The sequence below is a fragment of the Rhagoletis pomonella genome, unplaced genomic scaffold, assembly GCF_013731165.1.
Source record: "Rhagoletis pomonella isolate Grant_MI unplaced genomic scaffold, Rhpom_1.0 Rhpom_scaffold_00002, whole genome shotgun sequence".
Taxonomy (NCBI): domain Eukaryota; kingdom Metazoa; phylum Arthropoda; class Insecta; order Diptera; family Tephritidae; genus Rhagoletis; species Rhagoletis pomonella.
Genome location: NW_023458556.1, coordinates 87,912,754 through 87,932,472, shown reverse-complemented (window position 1 = coordinate 87,932,472; position 19,719 = coordinate 87,912,754). Strand labels below are relative to the sequence as shown.

Below are 19,719 nucleotides of genomic sequence, written 5' to 3'. Positions count from 1 at the left end.
AATGGCCTTATTCATAAAAATAAGGTGACATTTTCATACAAATTTTGAATTTATAAAGCAGTTAAAGTCTTCTGTATTTTTTATGAATTTGGGTGTAAGAATTCAGTAATTATTTTTTTGACTAGCAAGAGTCTAAAATTATAACATGAACTTAAGAAATATTCTTTTTACAAATTAATCCATTTAGAGATGCACCGCCAAAACGTATTAGGAACTATGCTATTTAACTAACAATGCTGCCAAAGTTTTTTTTTTACTTTATTCAATGTTGCTAAAAAGTTCAGTACTTTGAAGGAAACAAATTGTGCGCCTTAAAATACGGTAGATTTCAAACCTCGTGCGGTAGATCGTCAAATTTTTAAAAATATGCTTTAGAAGTGTACACACTGAACGAACCAAAAATACAAGATCACGCGATAAGAGTAGCTCGTTATAATCGCATTTAGGAAAAAAGTAGGAAGATTTTGACATTAGCCGTTTGTTTACATTTGTTCGTTGTTTACAATTTTGTGGTGGCTTTTTACTTCAATTTTCTTCATTTTCGCTTGTGACAACGTGTGTACACATAAGGTAAAGAATAATTTAACGCAACGACATATTTATAGAAGAATTTGCATAATAAAAATGATTATTCATGCGTTGAACAATTACGCGGTTTTCTTCGTTCTCTTCGTTGTTTACTTCTTACAACAAAGATGGCGTCGAAATTTCAACAGATCGAAAATAACGTTTTTCTTTTTTTCCTTAGCGCGTGATCTTGTGTCTTTCGTTCATGTGCACACTGTTTGCTTATGATGTCCATACTTATGTTTCATACCACAATTGTGGACGCTCACTTTACACGTATTCCTACGCTCTATCGTTTAGTGTTGTCGAGCAGCCCTGACAGAAGTACGGATTTTTCCGTACGGTACAGATTTGCGGTGGTCAAAATGGTTGTACGGGTTCAGCGTACAAATTTTTAGCTTTCCGATAAGGTATACAGATTTTTGTATAGATTTTTGGTGTCTTTATTCACATTGTAAACATTTGCCCGTTGTGCCCATATCCATTTATCTAAGTCATGAACGTTTTCTCCATATAAGATATGATATGTGGCAACACTTGCTTACTTAATCCATATGTTTGGCCTGTTCCCGTACTCCAGGATTTTATTAGAAATAGTCCAGAGGATAGCACTGAAGATATTATAAATTTGTGTGCAGGAACATGTTATTTAAAAGTACAACACATAAAATATGAAAAAAATGGGAGATTGTGACGCTGAAGTTTTTACTCCTCAGAAATTCGACAAAGTGTAGAAAATCTTTGGTGACCAAATCAGGCAGTGGAATTTTGCAAATGTCAAAAAATTTGACAAATGGCGTGTAGTCGAAACCGGTCAGCGTCTCTTTCTTTGTTGAAAGACTTAAACAAAAACATGTACACGTAAATTATACGTATTAGCATCTACGAAATTTTTTGTTTACGTTTGTAACTACTTAAATTAGTTATTTATGACCTTAAGGAAATAAAAAATTAGGTATTTTAAGATGGTTTTGTAATTTAATTTAATACTTTTTATTTATTTTTTTTTATAGCAGTGGTACAGTAAATCGGACAAACATTACTCCCCCTGAAATATAGCCAGCCTTGAGTTTTTTGAAATTACCGTTATGTGGGTGGACCACATGGTTTTTGTCCGATTTCAAAAGCACACTGTGCTTAGGGAGGCCAAGCTCAGTGTGTATATCAAATTTGGTCGAGACCGGTTAAGTAGTTTTTGAGATACGCATATATGATATAAGTGGGCGGTGCCACGCCCATTTTCCTAAAATTTTTTGAAAAATGAATTTTTTGCTTAAGAGCCATTGTATACATATGAACATATATCAATTTTGAGTAAATATTGATGAACCCCTTAGCCACACTGTTCAAAAAAATCTGCACGTCCGGTACATACACACATATATGTAAGGCCGCATTTTTGCTTAAATTGCTTAACTTCGACAATTTTGGCATTGGATGAGGTATCAATTTATTCGAAAATAAATGTTATTTTAGATAAATACCACATATTTGGCAACTTTCATAGAAATTTTTGAAATTAGCGATGATCAAAGTTCAAAAAATAAAGAAAAATAGGTGCTCATTAAAATTTAGCCGATGAAAACTCCCAACAAGCTAAGTCTAGCAAACAATATATTGTTATACATCGTTTTAAAGGTCTATAAACCCTCTTCTCAAAACTTGTTCGATTTTTAAAATCGGATGGAAAATAGTTAAGCTATTAATAGATAAGTGTATCAAGTACGAAAATAACGGTTTTTTGGTATAAAAAAATTGAGGGTTCAGGAACTATACGGGACCTATTTTCATGTTGTACTAGACCATATCTACAACCTACACTAGGTTTTGTTTCGCGTGTATTTCATGACTTTTTGTAGCACCATGTAATCTTCGTAAAGAAAAAATGTGCAAATTTCTAATTAAAAAAAAAAACAACGAAACCAGAGAAAAAACTACCAAACAACCAAATTAGAAAAAAAAGAAAAACAACCGAGTTTGGTTGGAAACAACCAACAGTGGCAACCGTGGCAACGAATACAAAGATGCCTTGTTGAAAATGCTTTTGGTGGCATACTTACAACGCCTTTGGTGTGGTTAGACCTTAAAAAACAGGGAATATGCTATCAAAAGGCATTTGTAATCATTTCATAATGAAATGGAAAATTTTGATGAACACAAATTTCAATATTGACGTGGAGGAATCCGATTGAGTTTTAAATTTAAAAAGTTATTTATTTAAATTTTCAATATTTAACGTGGGTGAATTCAAATGGATTTTAAAATTTTTTATTTGACTTTTTATTTATGTACATATCATTTACTTCAATAAGGTCATAACTCTAAAAACTAAAACTCGAGAAAGCCCGCTTTAAAATTTTGAATTTACATATACAGTGACGAGCAAAACTGTAACATGGTTTAACACTTTTTGTTTCAGCCACCGCTATATTTCCAAGTTCTAACGACCTTCATACTTTTGCTGTATATTCTTGTTGGTACATCCCTACTCCCTCTCTCATAATGATTTGAAGTCAATACAACAACAATAAAAAAACCAGCAGACAAAAATGTAAATTAAGGCAGATGTTACAGTTTTGCACTCACTCTCAGTTTTGCATTTGACAGTTATCTTTTACTTAGTTGGAAGTCAGATGACTCTTTTCTATATTGTAATTTATTGAAGAAGTGATCTCCAGTAAATACATAGTTAATCAGGAACCGTAAATGTAAATAATAGATTCACTGCGGAAAGGCGGAACCGCACGAAAAGTGGCAAAAAATTTTGGAATTTGCTACTTAAAAGTGTTAAGACTTAGAAAAAATATAGCCTGAAATGTTCCCAAGGACAAAGGAAGTCTTTTAAAAAATATTACGGTACAACATCTTGTGAACTTAGAAGCAAGTAGCGATGCAGCCACTATTACAGAAGCGCTTAAGGTATTAAACTTTAATGCAAATCAATAGACAGCGAGGCGAAGAATTGCCAAATTGAGCGCGAAGGCATCATAAAGAAAAAAGCAAATTTGATCATAATACATGTGCGAGTGTGGCAGCATTTCGCTGCATCGCACGAAAACCGAACCGTTGCCTATTGGGATAAGTTAGGCCGTTCGGAATGCAATAAAAAACATATTTTTAAGGCTCGACCCTATTAAGCTAGCATTTCAGGGTACTATTTTATATATATATAAGGAAATTTTGAAAGTTAGGGGGGCTCGAGCACCCCCCTGCCCCTACCTGGCTACGCCCATGCTACTATCATTGGTATGAATTACAACAAACACATCATTTTGACGTAATGCTAAAAGCTAACTCAATTTCCAATTTTTGTTTTCCGTGGGATTTTGATTTGACGTTTCGTTCAGTGAAATCAAATGCAACCGCACGTAATCCAATTTCGGGTGACGCAGAAAAACAAATTATACGACGGGCCTATATAAACGGTGTGCGTTTATATTAGGTTAGGCTGATAGAATATCAATTGACTGCCCACTTGGGACAGCTAGGAATTTCTAATTTTTCGACTGCGACTGGTGACAACTTGCAAAAGCAAAGCTATTGCTTTTACTTCGACTTGTGCCGCTGACCAAAATCAAAATGAAAATTTTCAAACCAACGACTGCCAAAAGCACTGCGCATTTTGTCGGCAATCGATTCTGCTTGTGCTTTGACTGCGACTGTTGTTTTGTGTGAGAAGCGTAAGCACTAGAGATGGGCACGGGACTAAATATTTAATCCCGACCCCGCCCATCCCGAAATTCGATTTTTAAGTCCCGAAACCGCCCATCCCGACATTTCTCAGAATTGTACCGCGGGTCCCGTGGGTCCCAATATCTATCTCTAAAGCAGGCTACACACGGACAACAAATTGAAACGAGCGGTTGAGATTTCAACGTGTGTGGCGAGGTTTACAAACCGATCGAAGGTTCACAAAAATGTTCATGTCTTTCATATTAATTTTAAATAATAATGAAAGATCTGGCATCTTCCTATAATTTTTTTTCTTTTTCGCCTCAATAAAACATTAAAAGTGCATTTTTCAAACATCGTTTTTAAGGAAGATTTTGTGAATTTGCGGGGGTTGCGGTTTTATCGGGAGTGTCGGGAAAGGATTTCGGTCCCGTCCGCCATATTTTTACAAATCTTCCCGATACCGCCCATCCCGGCCAATTTTAAATCAGTACCGTGGGTCCTGCGGGTCCCGCTATCCCGCGCCCATCTCTACTAAGCACAAGCAATAAGACAATAAGTCGAAGTAGTGAGAAGCAAAAATTGTATGGCTTTTGCTACTTCTACTTAAGTTTTTTAAACACTGCATTTGACAAGTAGTGGATTGTATATATTTTGTATATTTGTACATTTTGTTTGTATGGATTTTCAATGGTTAATTACCCAGCCAGCAAAATCATCGTAAACGAGCTCGTAACTCGATATTTTCTCGAAGAAGCGCCTACGAACAGTCCTAAACGTATCGAAGAAGCATTCGTATGCGAATATTATATATTATAAAATATTGTGGTTCAAGAAAAATTTCCAACAGAATGAACATTTTTTTTTGTGCTGACAAATTACTAAAAGCCTCTTTCTTTAACTTTTTTTGTTTTATCGTTTACGAACCTTTCCCTAACTTTTCGCCGATCGAGAATCTCTCGTAAAACATAATGTTCGTAAAATGTACGTTTTCTTGCTGGCTGGGTATATGTTTGTGCGTATCTTATACCCACCAAACACACATTTTCAAAGATATTTGAACACCACATTTAATTAATTTAGTGGAAAATAAAACAATAAGTTCTCGATTTCTTTTCAGATCCAAAATGGCATCTCCCGCACTTAAAGACCTTCCTAAAGTAGCTGAAAACTTGAAAAGTCAACTTGAGGGCTTTAACACTGAACAACTAAAGAACGCTAGCACACATGAAAAAATTGTACTCCCCACTGCGGAAGGTATTTTTTTTATAAAAAATCCTGTGTTTTAGTTGTGACATATTGGTTGTGTTTTAGATGTGGCTGCCGAGAAGACCCAGCAGTCTTTAATTTCTGGAATAGCTGCTTTTAATCCATCAAACTTGAAGCATACTGAAACTAATGAAAAAAATCCTTTACCCGATAAGGAAGGTAAGATAATATACATACGTATATGTCATCATCAATGTATAAGCATATCTCGTATACGTCAAATGCAATACCACGTATAATTTAGTCAGAAAGTTTTCCAAAATAACAAAAAAAGGTATTTTCTTCAAAACCTTTGAATAGATCACGAACTGAACTTGCCAAATATGAGTTTCTATTATAATATAATATATTCACCATTAAATTTATGGTTTAGGCAACAATTAAAACCAAAATTAATTTTTTTCAGTGCCATCTCATACGTGGTATTGCATTTGACGTTTACGAGGAATTGCGCGCCAGACGACGATATTTGACATATCGTCGCTTGAACAAAGGCCCAGCAAACACAGTCTCTAACGTTAGAGAAATGTGGATTTCTGCATTAGATACTTAACTAGGGTAATACTCTAATCGTTCTCGAGTCGATGACGAAGTTAGAGAACTACATTAGAATTCGATTCGAGAACGATTAGAGAAACAACGCAAATTCAAATAAATATAAATAAGCAATATTCCAAATTAATGAATCAGAAATTATTTTTAAGCTCAAATAATTCATTATTATTTTATTGCGAATGCATTTAATACAAATTTTGCAAACAAAACGTTTTATATAATAAAGCAAAACAGCAGTTTGAAATTCCCATTCGAATCCCGTTAGAGATCAACATTAGAATTCGATTAGAGAATTAATATCTTCTCGACTCGAGAACTATGTCCCATTTCTGTTGAGATCGATATGCTTCTCGATAGTTTTTCGAGTCGTTCTCTAACCTTTGAGATTGGAGAATGTTGCTAGTTCTCCAATCATTCTCTAATCGATAACTAACTTCAATGTTTGCTGGGTGATTGTCGTATGTTACATTTGACGACTTTTGGGAAATCGCGATTGAAGTTTAAAAGTCTGTTTTCTTGAAAACGTCACGGTAGATTTCTTTGAAAATTTTATATGTTATTTCTAGCTTAAGGAAATATAGGAATTTATTATAAAAAAAAAATGACACAAAATCTTCAACATTTATTGCTAATTTATTTACTCACACTTTGTCGTATGTTACAGTTGGCAACATGGGTGCGTTCAATTCATACACATGCGACAAATAACTAGCAAAATATAACACAAATCATATGAATTTTAATTTCAGTTTTATTTAAACACCAAAATACATCAAAGTAAACATAGAAACTAGTTCTTGCAAATCTAGTAAATAAAAGAACTTAATTCAGCTTCAGAAAAAAAACAGAACGTAGTATTATAAAAACAATAGTACCTTAATATAGAAAGACGCTATCTAAACTTTTTGTTTATTTGCAAAGTGATTGAAAACTTACCAAAACTTTCAATTCTTTGGTTGCGAATTTCTTTAAAATGCTGTTTTCAATTGAGAACTGTAATTAATTAAATGCTGTAGTAGTTGTTTTTGAATTGCATTAAGTTTAATTAATTATAGTTCTCAATTGAAAACAGCATTTTAAAGAAATTCGCAACTAAAGAATTGAAAGTTTTGGTAAGTTTTCAATCACTTTGCAAATAAACACAAAATTTAGATAGGGTCTTTCTATATTAAGGTACTATTGTTTTTATAATACTACGTGCTTTGTTTTTTTACTGAAGCTGAATTGAAGCTTTTAAGCTCCAGAAATGGCAACGAATTCTTTCTTCTTGAGATATTTTGGTTGTACATGTATAAAAACATGATTGAGCGCAAACCGAACCAAGAGCTCTTCTAGACCTTTCCACGCCTTTACTGTTCACAAATGGCAAGCCACGGTCATGAAGACTTTCGCATGTTATGTTTCCACAATTCAGGATTTCGCTTTCTTTTTCGAGACAGGGGATTCGGAATACGCTGAAAATATTTATATAAAATGGAAAAATTAATACTTGAACTAATTTAAGAACAAGAGCTTAAAATAAAACGTGAAACTACTTACAGACACTGCTAATATCCGACGGCAATTCGCGTAGTACACTTTCATTTATTTCTGGCGAAGAAATTAAAACGTTGCAAGCGGTTTTGTAACGGAAGATTTATTTTCTGGAACATAAGTGTAGTGTTAATACTATTTACTATTGTACTTTGTTCATTTTTGTACTTTGTTATTTTTGAAATTATTGAATTAAGTTCTTTTTCAATTTATGTAAATCAAAAAGAAAATTTTTGATTACTTCAGAATTTTTTCTTCTTTGAAATTTAAAATACGTTAAATTAAAATTAAGTTTATATAAAAATAAAATTTTTTAAAAAATACAATTCTATAATTAAATACGCTACAATTGGCGACCCTGCCAGGAGCAATATAAGAAATTACATTAAGTTGTTGGTATACTGATTTTGTACACTTGGTTTGTTGCTCCGCGGTACTAGTCCACAGATGATGAGATGTTACACCAAAATGTTGAAGTGCAATGCTTCGCAATAGTCAGCAGTGAAAAAGAGTAGCACCATTGCGAGCAGCTGGCATATTCCAACACGCACTACTACCACCACTCTTTGGGGAACTTGTATGCTGCTACAACAACAACAACAACAACAACCACCGTTATCACCACCACTTGAATCACAGCAGCCGCAACATCAGAAAGCAATATCCCCATTGCCTTTTGTTGAAGATCAGCAATCACAATTAGTAGAGCAACAACAGCAACAGCTTCAAACGCACCAATGCGCATTCAATGACACTAGCACAATTGCCGATATCATTGATGCATCTGCATTAGAAGCAGTCACTGGAGAAGCTATTTTAAGTGCTGATATTGCATCAACCAGTCGACAACAACCACATAACCAGCAGCAGCAGCAGCGTTCTCAAGATCAAGAACAGCAACCGGAAAGTTTGAGCGGTGCTCAATTCTCCTCTTTGAGCGTAATAGGAGAAGTTCCAGCTGGTAGTAGCGCATTAACAGAACGAAACAAAACACCTCCAACATCACTGCCATTGCTGCTGCAGGAGGAAGAAGACGAAGAAGCGGACACAGGCAACGAGGCTAGAGCATCGAAGTCACCCGCAGCAGTAGCGGCATCAGCAGCGACCACAGCAGTAGCGCTAACATCAACAACAATCTTAGTTTTATAGGTGAGCTGTATTGTATAACTTTAGCGCTAGTTTTGTTGAAAATAATTAAATACAGAGTTTAATTGTTATTTATTAAATATTACATATATAATATTTAATTTTTTAATTGTAAACTTCCCTTTTCTGAGGTCTTTTGATATTTGCTCAAATTCAAATAATCAAAATGTTTCGTTCACCACAACATGATACACATACACCTACACGAGATAATTTAAATGAAACTCTTATTGATTTACAAAATAGTACGTTTAATGAACAGTTAACAAATCCGTATGTCGATCGAAATAGTAATGAGATTTGTGCTACATCGGTCAAACTACCACAATTCTGGACAAGTTGTCCGGAAGCGTGGTTTATTCATGCGGAAATGCAGTTTAGTACCAAAAATATTACACAAGAAACAACAAAGTATGAACATACAATTACTGCACTTCCGCAAGAAGTTATAATAACGATTTTAGACTTTATTCAAAATCCGCCCGAAAATAATAAATTTACTGCACTTAAGAAAATTTTAATTGAAAGGCATTCATTAAGTGAGAATGCGAAATTAGACAAAATTTTATCGGATACTGAAATGGGTGATCGTAAGCCCTCGGAATTTTATCGGTCACTTGTACTGCTTTCGGGTTCCAATTTTAGTCAAGAAATTCTTAAGAAACTTTGGATGAGGAAGTTACCGAAGAACCTAAGCGTGATTTTAGCTAGTTCTAATTCAAGCAATATTAGTGAATTGACGAAATTGGCTGATAATGTTTGGGAGGTTATTAGCAAAAGCGAGATAGCTTCAGTTAATGACTTTCAAAATTCAAAAGGTGAAAATGCAGTCATGGCTAATTTGGTTAACACTACTTCTCTTATTTTTAAAAATTTTGAAAAACTTTCTTTGGAATTATGTGAAATGAGGAGGGAAATGAATCAAAATTATTCAAGGTCACGTTCAGTGAATAGAAATCGTTTTAGGAGCCCTTTTAGATATCGATCAAAATCACGCGACAATCCGAATTGGTTATGTAGATATCATTATAAATTTGGAAACAAGGCTAAAAAATGTGAACAACCATGTGCATTTTCGAAAAATAATAGTCCAACAAACTAAAGTCGTCCGTTGTTTCGGCGACAAACAACGGGAATTTGGACATTTCCACACGTCGCCTTTTTATATTTGATAAAACAAACAAACTAAATTTTTTAATTTATAGCGGAGCAGAAATTTCGGTACTTCCAGTTTCTAAATTTTCGAATTCTAGGAAATCTTCAGATATAATTTTAACGGCAGCTAACGGCTCAACTATTTTTACATACGGGAAGAAACTTTTGAATATTAATTTGGGTTTAAGGCGTGAGTTCCTTTTTACATTTTTGATTGCTGATATTGCGAAGCCGATTATAGGAGCTGATTTTTTGTGTAAATATGGACTTCTTATTGATATTAAAAACAAGTGTTTAGTAGATCCGTTAACAAATCTATCAGTTAATACAATTTCGTACTTTTGCAATGTCCCTCTTCCGAAAATTTTTTCAGTAGATGATCAATATACAAAATTATTGAAGGAATTTCCTTCCCTTATTTCTGAGCCAGATTACTCAAAACCGGTTAAGCATACAACGGTTCACAGACTTGTCACTGAAGGAAACCTTCCTTTTTCTAAGCCAAGGCGCTTAGATCCCCTCAAATTTAAAGTAGCTAAAACTGAATTCGATTTTTTGGTAAAAACAGGGATTTGTAGACCATCAAATTCATCCGTGGCATCTCCACTTCATTTAGTACCAAAGAAAGAAGTTAATGACTGGCGTCCTTGTGGTGATTTTAGAAGACTTAATAATGTGACTGTACCGGATCGTTATCCTTTGCCTCATATTCACGATTTTAATATGAACCTTAGGAATAAAAATATATTTTCAAAGTTAGATTTAGTTAGAGCGTATCACCAAATTCCAATGGCAGAAGAAGACATTTTTAAAACGGCGATTACTACTCCTTTCGGTATGTTTGAGTTCACCCGAATGCCTTTCGGGCTGAGGAACTCAGCGCAAACGTTTCAGAGATTCATCAACGAAGTAGTAGGTAAATTAGATTTTGTTTTCGCGTATATTGCTGATCTACTGGTTGCAAGTGAGAGTGAAGAACAACATTTAAAGGATCTACGGGTACTTTTCGAACGTTTGTCTGAGTATGGTTTGAACGTCAAACCAAGGAAATGCATTTTTGGTGTTCCAAGTATAGATTTTTTAGGACATTGTTTATCTGAGGCAGGGATACAGCCTTCTGTAAACAGTAGAAGCGATTCGCAATTTTGAACGACCGAAGTCAATAAAACAAGCGCAAAAGTTTATTGGTATGGTTAACTATTACCATAGATATATTTCAAAATTAGCTGAGTTTACTGGAGTTATATATGATTTAATTAATAAAACAAGTAAAAAGCGAGACAAAATTTTGGTTTGGGATGACAAATCCATTAAAGCTTTTGAATGCATTAAAGAGAAGTTTGCATCTAAGATTTTGCTAAATCATTTTAGTAAAGATGCAAAATTGTCTTTAACAGTAGATGCATCCAATACAGCAATTGGTGGTGTCATACAGCAGTACTTCAATAGTAAGTCTGAACCACTTGCGTTCTTTTCAAAGAAACTGTCTCCAGCAGAAATGAAATATAGTGCTTTTGACAGGCAACTTTTAGCAATTTATTTGAATATTAAACATTTTCGGTATTTATTAGAAGGAAGACAGTTTACGGTTTTTACTGACCACAAACCCTTGATTTTTGTTCTAAATTCCAAAACTGAGCGTAGTCCAAGACAGACAAGGCATAGTTGACTAGTGAAGTATATTAAAGGACAGACCAACATTGTAGCTGACACGTTATCTCGTGCGTTTGAAATAGATGTGATTAAAAATTCAGAACTTAATTTCAAAATTTTACAGAGTGAACAGCAACAGGACAGTGAACTTAATAAACTTATTTCTGGACAAACGTTTCAAAATCTTAATTTAATTAAAATTCCTATTCTAAATTTTAATATTTGGTGTGAAGTGTCAGGAGAAAGTCCTAGACCTTTCGTTCCAAATAATTTGCGCAGGACAGTGTTCGATATGTTACATGGAATTGCTCATCCTGGTACCAAGGCTACACGCCAATTAATTGTGAAGAAGTATTATTGGCCTTGTATGAACAAGGATTTAAACATATGGTCAAAAGGATGTATAAGTTGCCAGAAATCTAAAGTTTATCGTCACACCAAATCTCCTGTGAGCACAATTCCAATTCCGAAGAGCAGATTTGAACATATACATTTAGATATTGTTGGACCGCTTCCTGTTTCAAGAGGTTACCGCTACATTTTAACAATTATGGATAGATTTACTCGTTGGACGGAAGCATATGCTGTAAAGGATATCTCTGCACAGACAGTTGCAAATAAATTTTTTAATGAATATGTTTCGCGTTTCGGTGTGCCTTTAGAAATCACGACGGATCAGAGTACTCAATTTACGTCCAAATTATTTTCGGAACTTACTAAATTACTTGGTAGTCATCATATCACAACTTCTTCCTATCACCCTCAAAGTAATGGTATTGTGGAACGATTCCATAGACAATTGAAAACTTCAATTTTGGCTAGGAATGGAACTAGAGATTGGTACGATGAGCTACCGATTATTCTTCTTGGTTTGCGTTCAGTGTACAAAGAAGATATTGCAGCCACTCCAGCTGAAATGCTTTTTGGCCAAAATTTGCGTCTACCTGGAGAACTTGTTGTGCCAACTACAGAAAATGTTACTTCCGCCGAAATTTTAGGAAGTTTACGGGAACGTTTTAAAAACTTTAATTCAAATTTAAAACATCACAAAAATTCCGAGTCAGGAATTTATGTTCCAAAAGATTTACAAACTTGCAAATTTGTTTTTATTCGCATTGTTAACAAGCATTCTCTTCAACATCCTTATGAAGGGCCTAACAGAGTTATTGAAAAAGACAAAAAATATTTTAAGGTAGATGTGAATAATGAAATTAAAATTATTTCGATTGACAGACTAAAGCCAGCAATAGTTGAAATAACAGAACCACATAACACTAACAACCATATAGTTTCAACAACGACTAAAAAGAAACAAGTTACTTTCAATTTGTATAATAATAACTCTCTGGAAGGGGGAGTATTGTAGTGTTAATACTATTTACTATTGTACTTTGTTCATTTTTGTACTTTGTTATTTTTGAAAGTATTGAATTAAGTTCTTTTTCAATTTATGTAAATCAAAAAGAAAATTTTTGATTACTTCAGAATTTTTTCTTCTTTGAAATAAAAAAAATACGTTAAATTAAAATTAAGTTTATATAATAATAAAATTTTTAAATACGCTACAAGTATTGTAGTGTTAATACTATTTACTATTGTACTTTGTTCATTTTTGTACTTTGTTATTTTTGAAATTATTGAATCAAGTTCTTTTTCAATTTATGTATGTAAATCAAAAAGAAAATTTTTGATTACTTCAGAATTTTTTCTTCTTTGAAATTTAAAATACGTTAAATTAAAATTAAGTTTATATAAAAATAAAATTTTTTAAAAAATACAATTCTATAATTAAATACGCTACAATAAGTCGGATCCTTTTCTAGATCATCTGAAGAGAAATCAGTTCTGCTGCAAGATCCAAGAATTTCGTCTTGCATGCTAATATATTAAAATTTGTTAGTTGGCACATTTAATTTCAAATTAAATACTCACTCGTATATTTCTAGCGGGACATCAGGTGCCGGGGACTCGTCCACGCGCTTCGACATCGCGAATGACACTGAAATTATTACGCTGAATGCTTTTTCAATTATACATACGACATATTTTTACTGTAAAAGATTCAAATTTTGTCGTACGTGTTCGCTGATCTCTCACATACAACAATTTTTTGCTGAGGTTTCTAAACACTCAATTTTGTATGAAAAAATGTATGTGCGAAACTTCTAAATTGTACGACAAAATTACACTAAAACGCTTTGACCTTGCACATACGATAAAAATTATACCAAATATCTCCAAATCCAAAGGAGATATCAAAAAACTGATAAAGCCATACAACAATTGTTTGTTCAGTCGACGATATGTATTTTCGTAAATGCGATTTTTTATATAAGATCTGCTTCAGTTGAAATCTGGCAGGTATTAAGTAACAGAAAAATTAATTTAAATATGAATAATTCAGTCGAAACTTTTTTAGAACTTTCTTTTATTTCTATTTAGATGAAAGATTTACAAATATTATCAGAATTAATTTCCAAGCCAAAATACCCGTACTTTAGAGATGACACCCGCTATTAATACTTGGGCATCTCTTTCGTTGATCGATTGAGCCTGTTTTCGCCACATTCTGCGGAATTTTAATTTTGATTTCATATAGGCCCAATAACGCTCGATCGTTTGGAGCTCTGGTCAATTCGGAGGATTGGCCTCTTTTAGTACAATCTTGATTCCATTTTGTGCATAAAACTCTTGCGCTTTTTTTGCACAATGGCTTGTTGCCAAATCGGGCCAAAACAATACAGGCTCTCAGAACAACACTCCAGGTGGAACAACACGTTCAGAGAGATTCGGATTCTTTTTCAAAGTCCTTGGAACATCCTTCTCCACTATCTTATTTTCCGCCAGATTCCGCCTTTCTCTCAATGCTGCAATTCAGCAATTTACTAACCGACATTGAGAGATGTGTGGATTTTGCATGAATTAGTCCAAAATCAGTTTTCTTTGCTCTCCACATCACTTACTTTTAAAGTTACGGCTATGAAAATTAACTGTAATAAAAAATAACGATAGCAAAATCAGCACACTAAATACCAGAGATCGAATATAACCGTCACCAAGTGTCTCGTATGGTGTTTACCACTGACACAAACACTCATCTCTCAAGCAAAGAGTGTTTCTCACCGTGGCAAATCAGTCTGTGTGATCTTTTTGTGTTTTCCTTTGTGGGTTATTTATCAACTGCTAAAATTTCCCCTGGGCAAAAACACTTTGGCAGGGACTTTTATTTTTAAGTGTCTTAATTTGTGGGTTATTGTATGACTGAAAAATGTAAGTGGGCGTAATAAGTGGAAGCAAAGCGTTAGGCATTTCTTTACACGACATATACGTTCACATACATGTGCGAACATTTATGACAAAGAAGGGAGAGTGCACATTCTTAATATGATACACCAAAAATAAGCTATTTTATTTTATTGATAAAGAAAAGGATAAAGGCAAAGGTAAAAATAAAAACAAAAACAAAGATGCGTAAAGATAAATGCAAAAATTAAGATCAAGGTAAATTTAAAAACTTTACTAATATAAGGGCAAAGGTGAAGGGGAATATGTAGATGTAGAAAATGATAAACATAAAGATGATAAAGATAAATATTAAGAAAAAGATGAGGATGAGTAAAGATGAAGATAAAGGAAGAAAGTAAAATAAAGGTAATTATAAAGAAAATGATATAGTCACAGAGACTCAACCTGGGAACTAGGAATGTTCGATATTTAAGGAAGAATCGATATCATGAATCGATTTAATTCATTTCCATAGTCCAAAAATCCCGAAATAGTCCAAAAATCCCGAGGTGGTCCCGAAGATTCCGATAATCGCGAAGTCTGGAAAATCACGGATTAGTCCCGAGGATCCCGAAAATCCCATAGTCCGATAATATCGAAGCCCGATAATATCGAAGAAGTCTCGAAAATCCCGGATTTGTCCCGAGGATCCCAAAGTAGTCTCGAAAATCCCGAAATAGTCCAAAAATCCCGAAGCAGTCCCGAAGATTCCGAAAATCCCGATGAAGTCTCGAAAATTCCGAATTAGTTCCGAGGATCCCGAAAATCCCAAAGTAGGCTCGAAAATCCCGAAACAGTCCGAAAATCCCGAAGTAGTCCCGAGGATTCCGAAAATCCTCAAGAAGTTTCGAAAATCCCGAATTAGTCGCAAAAATCACGAAGATTTTTGTAGAACTGGAAGTTATAAGATATTCAAGTATCTTATTTGCGTTGCATCACAAAAGTATTATTTAGTTGAAAAATTACAAATCAAATTGAAACGCTCTACAAATCAAATAAAATTTTTTTATTTCTTTGGTTGACAAATCAAACCACAAATAAATTTTATTTTTTATTTGGTCAACAAACCAAATCACAAATCAAATATATTTCTTAATTGATATCGCATTTTAAATCAATAAGGATTTAAAAGCACGCAACACTACCACCGCATGACCATGACATTGACGTTGCTTATATCTCTCTCTATCAACAGCAAATTGGATATGTTTCTACACACTTCTACGGTACCCTGCGTACACATTCGTGGGTAACCGCGCTCTAACACTTATTTTCCCTCTTCCAGCGATAAGTGTCTGTTTCCAACAGCAACGGAAAAAGATATGCAAATAACCCTTTCCCACTGAGAGGAGCACACATCTACCAAAAATAAACCACCTGTTCTGCTTTGTGGGTTATTTTTTCTCTTAAATAGGGACGGTTATTTTGGGACACTTTCAAAGTGTTGAGGGATATTTTCGACCTCTGCTAAATACACAAAGTTATGCTATGTATAGTGCTGCCAAATTTCAAATGAAGCAGATCTTATTACGTTATCTTAAAAAATACGAGTTTCTAAGCATATTTAGAACGGCTCAGCAAGCTTTTCTTATGTAAATTTAAAAGGTGGTTGGTGTTTGTCACAGTGTACATACATATTTTTGCATCTTGTTAACATACGAGTGGTTTCGCAGCTATAATTCAACTTTTCAATTAGAGTGGTATACGTTCATATGCATCATGATTAATGTGACCAACCGTACTTCTTTCGGAAGTACAGTACTTATTTTTGCGCTGTTGTACTTCGTACTTCGAAGTACAGTCAAATGTACTTCTTTGCGAAATTTTGTACTTCAGGAGTGAGATTCTGTAACCAGTTAGCGACAATTTTCGGATCGATATCGCACTTTTTGACGCATGATATAAATGTTTTTGCGTTTGTTTCTCCCATCTTCTGGATGATCGTCACATTAAAGTCGCCGGGGACCGATGGCATCATACCTACGCAACTGCAAAGAGCTCTGAAGGTGTCGTTCAATTGGTTGGATCCTATTTATGAGAACTGCGCGAGGACCGGGTACATTCCCAAGGCTTGGAGGGTAGTCAGTGTTGCGTTCATCCCGAAGGCAGGAAAAGGCTCTGATGTTTCCCGTAGGGATTTTAGGCCTATCAGTCTCTTCGTTTTTGCTAAAAACGTTAAAGAGACTGAATACCGCCCTGCACACATTGGTAAAGTCGTCAGAGGAAGCCTTCACGCATGAAGATTATGCAGTAGAGGCCTTCTTTGATATCGAGGGGGCCTTCAACAATGTCACTCCAGAGGCAATAGTCAAGTATATTCATAATCGGGGGGTTGAAACCAACCTAATAAGCTTGCTTCGTGACAGAACTGTCACGGCGGAGTGGGAGAGCGTTTGCACTCAGAGCAGAGTCAATAGGAGCACTCCAAAAGGTGGCGTTCTCTCCCCCCTGCTCTTTATTGTGGTTGTAAACGACCTTCTAGAGGAATTGGAAAAAGTGGGCTTCCGGGTGATCGCCTATGTAGAGGATGTGGAACTTTTGGTTAAAGGACGACTTTTATACACCCTTTTTGATCTGGCTCAACGGCGGCTGTCGTAGAAGCCTAACATTGAGGAAAGGGTAGGAAAGGTGTCGGTTGCCTTGTACTGCTGTAGGGAAACTAACGGTAGAAGGTGGGGTCTTTCGCCCAAATTAATTATTTAGCTCTAGGAAACCAGATTTAAGCCTATATTGTTTCAAGAAGCCCTTGTCTGGTGGAACTCACGTTCGCGTTAACTTAACCCAACCTAACCTGTACTTCTTTGATCTATGAAATAGTTGGTCACATTAATCATGATACAAAAATCTGAAGGTTAATCCGCTGAGAGGCAGCCTGAACATTTTTGAAGTTTGCTAACAAAACAAAAATGTTTTCAAATTTTCCATCTCACAAATACATTCTCACTTTCAGTCTCGAATAAAAGAAGATTGAATATATTCATCTATGTATTTGTTTTTAAAGTGAAACTTCTTAGGCACTCCGCACATTACGCGCCTAATGATAGTAGAGCAGACGTTTCGTTATGCCGAAACGAATGCATGACGACTCCACTTCTACACACTTGCGCGCCCTGAAAAGGCCCTGGTGGCACACACTACACATTTTCTGGCCGTTCTTTCTTAGTGAAACACTTCCGCGAATATTTCTGCTCTAAAATATTGCATAACCGCTTATGGTTTAACACAATTGGCACGAGTTTTAGCACAAAATCATTAACTTTCAATATTTCCTATTGAAATGACAAATATTTTTTATTTTCAAACACAAAAAAGTAAACAAATGATGATTTCAAAACGGCAAGCGCCTTACAATGTTGGGCGCTTCGATTCATGAAGCTTTTATGATTAGGCGAAAACATGGTTATGAATCGTAATATACAGAGCTTCATTGAAGTACATGTGTTCTCGGCATAAAAGCTTCATACTTTAGTATGCCGGAACGATTACACTACTATGACTAGGCGCTTAATGTGCGGAGTGCCTTACGCGGTGACATGGTCCAATAATTACTGGTATTGTCTTCCCACACACATCGAAATTCGTGCTCCCTTATTTTCATTTTGACGCAGTTGATTCTTTTAGTTTTATTTGGCTTGCTTTTTAATTTCGCTCAATTTCATTTTTATAATTTTTCAAAACAAAAGAAAAATTTTTTGAAACGAAGTGAGCCATTAAAATTTTGAATTTATTTACAAGCAAATGTTTTTTCCGGCTTTTGCAAAAGTAAATAAGTTCTCTACAAGAAGGTTTGTTTAAAAATATACGTGTACATAAGCGGTATATGGGGTATGGAAATATCCCTTTTCCCTAGCACTAAACCTTTTAATGTGGGCAACATTGATATTTTTTAAATAAGGCAGATCGGAATATGCGCTCTCTGGGAAGACAATACCTGTAATTATTGTAAATGGGCGGTGGTATCACAAAAATGGAGAATGAAATTTGTATACCCGAGCGCACTTGTGCACAAGGGTATTATAACTTTGTTCACATAACGGTTGTTTGTAACAGGCAAAACGAATCGAGATAGATATAGACAAATGTATACATAAATGAAGAATGAATGAAGAAAAGAAAAGAGAAATCGATTAAGCGATGACCGTCTGTCCGTCCATCCATCTGTCTGTCTCGGGTAAAAATTGAGATATCTTAACGAAACTTTGTACGTGCACTTCTTTCGGGCGTAGGACGGATGGTATTGAAAATGGGCAAAATCGGACAATAACCACGCCTACCTCCCATATAAATGTAATTTTCAGAAATACGAAAACTGCGATATTTTAGTAACTACTGAAGATTATTCACTCAAAATTGATATTTGCAATAACACAGTTTTACAAAAAAAAAAAGCTTACGCATATTAAACCAAACCTATATATCCCTATGTTATTCGACACGCTGAATGCGAATCTGAAGTCCGTTAGTCTCCACCACGTCAGGTTCGTGGTCAGTTGAAGGTCAAGTAGGGAAAAATTCATGGAATAAACCTGAAAATTCATATACATAAGTTTTTACATTCGCTGAACCCGAATCCGAGGTCCGTTAACCTCCATAATGTCAGCTTCGAGGTCATTTGAAGGTCAAATTGGACATAAAATTTATTGAATAAAAATTAAAAAAAAAAAATTTTTTGTTGTCACTGAAACCGTCCCTTGATTCCTCAAGGTCATCTGGAGGTCATGCCAAGGTCATCCCTGTGTAATTTTTAAAAAATAAGAATATACATTTTTGGAAAATGGTTACATGTGCATATCGTAGTAACCGCTACACCAATTTCTTCCAAACTTAGTACAGTTGTCAGCCTTGCTACGATAAAATTTTGGAAAATGGGCGTGGCACCGCCCA

At 34.8% G+C, this 19,719-nt stretch overlaps 1 protein-coding gene across 2 annotated transcripts in view; it reads left to right on the top strand.

Annotated features, from left to right (window-relative positions):
- Positions 1–19,719, top strand: part of LOC118734143 (thymosin beta) — an 86,353-nt gene that overhangs the window by 53,706 nt on the left and 12,928 nt on the right. For both annotated transcript variants that reach the window (XM_036463853.1, XM_036463852.1), the window contains exons 2-3: positions 5,360–5,496; positions 5,554–5,667. In XM_036463853.1, coding sequence (XP_036319746.1) covers positions 5,367–5,496; positions 5,554–5,667 — 244 coding nt within the window. In that variant the 5' untranslated portion in view covers positions 5,360–5,366. The remainder of the gene's footprint in view (positions 1–5,359; positions 5,497–5,553; positions 5,668–19,719) is intronic.